Consider the following 5621-nt stretch of genomic DNA (forward strand, 5'->3'; position numbering starts at 1 on the left):
GGGCGACCTCGCGAGCCTCGGGCCCCTGTCCACCCTGAGCGCTGCCCGGGGCTCCTGCTGACCCTTCCCGGGACGGGCAGGAGCCAGGCTCCACCTTTGTTGCTGCTAACACCGCAGGTGGGTGTTCCTAGCTGCAGTGCGCCGCTTGCACTTCCCCACCTGGGTAACCAAATTTTAAAGTAGTCAGAGAGACATATTGAGGTAGTTACAGAAAATTATTTTTGTTTGCCATTATTTTTCTCACTTGACAAAACTATATGGGGTTGTTTTTCATTTAGCTTGTCAAGTCCTTGCTTTTTGATCGATCTCACCCCACGCTCTGTGTTTCTCCTGAGTGCGAAGTGGAGGCTCCCATTTCGAGCGTCCTGGAGGTCCGCCCGCCTCACCCCGCAGGACAGACCCCGGAGACTTCTCCGGCGCAGGGGCAGCGCCTCAGGCACTCTCCCCGCCGTGGGGCTCGCGGGGCGCCAGTGCTAGCCCAGTTGGAGAGTTCCAGTTTCTTTTTCCAGTCCACAAGCCCAACGGCTTTGACCAACTTTTTTACTGTGTCATCTCTATGCTTTCTAGGTGGAAAGGGAAAATCCCCCAAAACCGGGAACTTAGGTCCCAGTGGGCCCCTAGAAACATTCCCTGAGTGCCAGCTGCCTTACCTGCTGCTGCTGAGGGGGACAGGGCTGGCCCATGTGCACGTGGTGTTGTCCTAGGGGCCTGTGCCGTGAGGGAGGAGTCAAAGCTTTTGTTTTTTCAAAGTTGGCCACTATTTCTCCCAGTTACAGGAGAGCCCCTGCTAGCTTGGTATGGAGTGTGCTGTGCTGTCCCTCGGATAGGCTGTGCCCTCCTCAGTGCTGGAGTCCTTCCTAGAGTCCTACTCTCCTACTGTGGTGGGCAGTGCCGGGCACAGGTCTCAGCAGGGCAGCGTAGCTCGACCCCTACCAAGGGGGCTCCAGGCTGAGCCCCCTGCAGCCTTGCCAGCCCCCTTCGAGGGCTGTGAACTTTGTATCTTTCCTCCTGCTTTTTAAACACCTTTTCTAAACAGTCTTTCTTATAAAATGCATTTGGAAACCAGACCTTTGCTACCAGTGTCTCTGGATTTTGTACCAGTCCCCAGCGTCTCAGGTGTCCTGCCCCGGACCTGGCTTACTTCCCCAAGGCACCTTGCCTCCGACTCAGGGTGTCGTGCTCTTTCCGACTGCTCCCTGTGGACCACCTCTGCTGGCCTTTCCCGGGCTTCCCACGGAGGCACTTCCTCCAGACCAGTCCTGTATCGGAAACTGAGGGTCCCAAATCTTGATCCCACCTCCCGAGTGTTTGCTGTGTGGCAGGTTTGTTGTTCCCATCAGTTTGCAAATTGAAGTGTGGAATTTCAAGACCCAGATGAACACATCCATCTCTCAGGAGGCACGGAGGGAAGACACATATAAAGGTTTTTTTGTTTTGTTTTACGTGACTGATTTTTTTAGAATCAATGTTCAAATAAATATTTTTTTATGAAGAGGAAAAAATGTGTAGATTACATTTCACATTTTGTATTTTGTTTGTATTTTGGTGTTTGCAACACCAAAGTGGAAAACAGTCGTGGGGGTGTTACTGAGGGGCAGGGAAGCTGTCTGATTTTTGTACTATGTTCTGGCTCCTGACCAGGTTGTATATTTGGACTCTGTGGGTTTTGGGAAACAGGACATTGCCAGGACTCAACAGGGACCTGACTCAAAATGACACAGCTATGCTTCCAACTTTGCACATCTTCCTTTTTAAAAAAGAAAACTGAGAAAATGCAAAAACTGGAACTTTTTGCAATATTATGAAAGATAATCTTACTTTGGCTCCTTCTGTGACGTGCAGCTCTTAAGAAAGCCATACTCAATGGTGATTGTCTTTTATTTTTTAGACCCTATGTTGTGTTTTGTATGCAGCCCTTTTAGAACCACTTGTAGTGAGGGTGCTGTGTGTGGGCTTTTCTTAAATATTTATTTTTTCAACATGCTTTCAACCTGTCAACAAAAACAGAATCGACAAAAAAGGGCAGTGTTTGAAGACTGTTGATCTTTTCTGAGGATAATCTATATTATACTGACTTTATATTATTATAAACCTGTGTTTGTATCGAAGATGTGTTCATATTTGGGGAGGAGGTTTTTTGTAATCAGTCAGTGGGAAATCACAGCTCTGTTGTCCTGCTTTGCTGTAGCCCAGGACAGGTCAAGATTACCTTCTCTTCTCTCGTGGGTCTCGCAGTTTCTTGTCTGCCTAGGTGTGCTCGCGGCCTGCCTGTGGGTTTCCTTTCTGTGACGGGATTAGCGTAGACATTCTTGCAAAGCGATCACTTTCAATAAATTGGGAAGTTGCTGCTCCAAGCAGGTGCCTCCTGTGTGTTTCAGATAGCACTCTCTCTCCTGGCCTCACCGTGGGCAGAGGTGGCCAGGTTACCCTGAGGCCCTGTGGCTTTTTAATGGCCTCCTACCACCCCTGCCCAAACAAATCCCATTACTTCCCCCTAAGAGGCAGACTCAGCTTCTGGAAAAACCCCAAATGTTTAATTCTTCTCACCTGGTAAGGCCCAGACGTGAGACACCTGAGCTTCACAAACATGGTAAAATGTCAGCCCCAGGGCCCTTGAACCATCACATTAAATGTGTGGGTGCAAGAGTTCTCTCCCTGACACCCCTCAAAGTGCATCTCAGACCGGCCCCTACAGCTGGGCCCACTGACTTCCTTGACAGATCTGCGGGCTACCAGGGAGGGAGAGCAGTGCCCCTGGGGCCAAAGGGGCAGCGGTATGGTTTGGCTTTAGTGCAAAAAGCTGGTTTCTTCAGAGGCACTTTGAGTGGCAGGACCTCTCCCACATCTCTGGGAGTCCAGGATCAACAACTCCCGAGTCCCTGCCAAAGTAGAAAGTAAACCCTATAGCCAGAAAAGGCCTGGACCTGGAGCACTCCCAGAGTTGTCCAGCCTGGGGCTGGGGTTGGCTGGGAGCGGGGCAGCAGCACCAGAGGGTGGGCTCAGTCCAGGAACCGCTGGCAGGCTTTCTTCCAGCGACAGGCTGTGCACCACAGGTCCCGGTGGTCCATGCCATACACCTTCCGGCACTTCTTGGCATCACCACGGGGCTTCCTAGGGGGACACACAAGGGGCACAGAGGGTTGTCAGCCAGGACCTTTCTCACTGGCACCTACCTATCCAGCCCCTCCACTCACACACCTTAGATTGGCACCAAGCTTGGAAGGCAATGCTGGTGCACAGGCCTGGACCTCAGTGGCCCGCAGGTCCAGGTGGATGGGTGCCATGCAGTCCTGGGGAGAACTGCAGCCTGGGCCTCGCTCATCTCCACAGTGCCCTGAAACCTGCTCCCAGACACCACCTGTGGCCTCACCCACCTGGTAGGCGTGATCACCGTGGCACACCTGTGGGGGGGCTACAGAGCTGAGCACGGGGGGCAGGGCCATGGCCAGGGCCAGGGGCTGTAGTAGGCTGGGCAGGGCTGGGGGCTTGAGCAGCTCTGGCAGCTCCAGATGGGGGAAGGCCGGTGGCACCGAGGCTGTGGGGGACACAGGAGTCAGGCTGGACAGCCCGTCGGTCAGCGTATCCACACCAACGTCCAGCTCTGTATAGTAGAAGTCCTCCTCGCCATCGCTCTGCTCCGGCTCTGCCTGTCTCCTGCTAGGGACACAGTGACTGCGGCTGAAGCACCAGCTTGGCCTGACCCCACCCAGGCCCAGCCCTCAGCCCCGCCGCACCCCAGGTGCACCAGGCGGATGTGTCTCTGCATCCCGGAGGCTGTGCTCAGCACCTTTCCACAGCTCTTCCACAGGCACTGGAACATGACCTGGATGGAGCTCTGGGGCGACAGCGGCCTATGGTTAGCAGCAGCTGCCCTCCTCCTCCCCACCCTGGGGGCTTCCCCCAGGCTCACCTTCCTCTTCCTCAGGGTGGGCTCCCCGAACAGAAAGTGGGCTGTCTCAGGGGGCAGTGGAGGTGATGGGGTGGATGGAGAGGACTGGTCACTGGCCAGGTCCCAACCCCAGTCTCCATTGTTACTGCTGCTGCTGTAGCTGCCTGGTGGCTGCGCCAGACCCTCCTTCCAGGGCTCCAGGCCAGGCTCTGCAGGAACACGCCATCCTCAGGACCTTGGGTGGACTCTCCCTGCTCTGTGGAAACTGCTGCCTGCTGGCTGCTCTCATGCCCTAACTCTGAGCTGCTGCCTATTCTGTGAGTTTGGTGGGCAGGAAGCTTCTTGGAGGACAGCCTGGCTAAGGAGGAACGGGCCATGGGGTCTCCGGGAGAAGCCTGCCAACACAGGACAGGGGCAGGAGGTGCCTGGCATAGCCAGGAAGCAGAGTGGCTGGGACATGTGTCCAGCAAAGTGGAGGTGGACAGCTCAGGGCCTGGGGGCACTGCAGGGTTGGCCTTGGTGAGAGGCCCTGAGTGGCTGGACACTCATCCATAAGAAGGTCTCAAGAGGCATGTTTGGAAGGTGGTATGGCAGTTTTGGGGCTCTTCTTGCCCAGCAGAGCTGCTAGGTGGCTGCAGGACCTGGGGAACAGCAGTCCTGGGCCCTGCCCCTACCTGAGCACAGACTTCTGAGTCTCACCTGGGCTGAAGGCTGTAGCTGGGATGCCCAGACCGAGAGGGCTGGTGGACAGGCTTGTAAGGGCTGCAGCAGACATGACCTCGCAGACGGGGTTGTAGCTGGGATGCCCAGACCGAGAGGGCTGGTGGACAGGCTTGTAAGGGCTGCAGCAGCCATGACCTCGTCCAGACGGGCTTTTCCTGGGGGGGCTCTGGAGGAGATGGGGGCAGGGTGGGTGGGGCCCAGTGGGGCCCAGCTGGTGCTCTCCTGGCCCAGTGTATCTGTGCAGGCACCAAGCAGCCTCACTCCTGGTTGGGCGGGAGGCCTGGCTCCACCCCCTGCTCGGGTTGCAGAGCCGAGAAGCGCCAGGAACAGGGCCTGGTCTGCCCGAGGTCTGAGCCTTCTATAGCCTGGGCTTTGTTCCACCGTGGTTGCTTCGGACCCTGGTGCTGGGAAGGGGTCTGAAGCCTCACTGGTCGGGCCCAGGCTAGCTCTCCCCACAAAATACACGGTATTAACCAAGGTTTTGCAACAGTAACTGTGGGTCTAAAGCCAGGCCTAGGAGGGTGGGAGCGGCCAGCAGTCGGCAGCAGCCGGAGGAAGACCGCTCCAAGCATGGGCGGGTCCTCAGGCCCCAGCGGGCCAGAATTGAGCCCGCTCCTGCAGTGCAGCTAGCCAGAGGTGTCCCGCACCGCAGGGGTGGGAAAGTGGTGGCGGCAGCCCCAGGGATTCCTGGACAGTCAGCCCCGGGCAGACTGTAAAGTCTTCTGCAGAGAAACTGACAGCCTCCCGCTTCCAGTTCTGCTCTGCCCCGGGACACACAAATCGTTTCTGCGCAAATCCATGAGGGCTGGAGCAACCGGAGCAGAAACCTCATTCCGGACCCTGACCTGCCCTTGGAAGGTTTGGGAAGGCAGAAATCTGCGCCCCACCCGCCGCCCTTGCACACACCGATGCACGTGTGCACACACTCTAGTCCCGGGGCACCAGCACCCTGGCTCACCTCTGCGCCGGCACTGGGATTTGTGCCGATGGCGTCCGCCGCCCCGCCGCC

The 5621-nt window shown here is 56.5% G+C and overlaps 1 protein-coding gene across 1 annotated transcript; it reads right to left on the minus strand.

The window, feature by feature from the left end:
- Positions 1-2051: 2051 nt before the first annotated feature.
- Positions 2052-5620, minus strand: Slc2a4rg (SLC2A4 regulator; the record flags this gene model as incomplete). The annotated part of the gene is made up of 7 exons (XM_010633367.3): positions 2052-3111; positions 3199-3654; positions 3735-3835; positions 3911-4098; positions 4589-4667; positions 4748-4778; positions 5571-5620. Coding segments are annotated over 7 exons (1017 nt in total), but the record flags the coding sequence as incomplete, so codon positions are not given.
- Between the last annotated feature and the right edge of the window lies 1 nt (position 5621).

The sequence above is a fragment of the Fukomys damarensis genome, unplaced genomic scaffold (genome assembly GCF_012274545.1).
Source record: "Fukomys damarensis isolate Sample0158 unplaced genomic scaffold, DMR_v1.0_HiC HiC_scaffold_22, whole genome shotgun sequence".
Taxonomy (NCBI): Eukaryota; Metazoa; Chordata; class Mammalia; order Rodentia; family Bathyergidae; genus Fukomys; species Fukomys damarensis.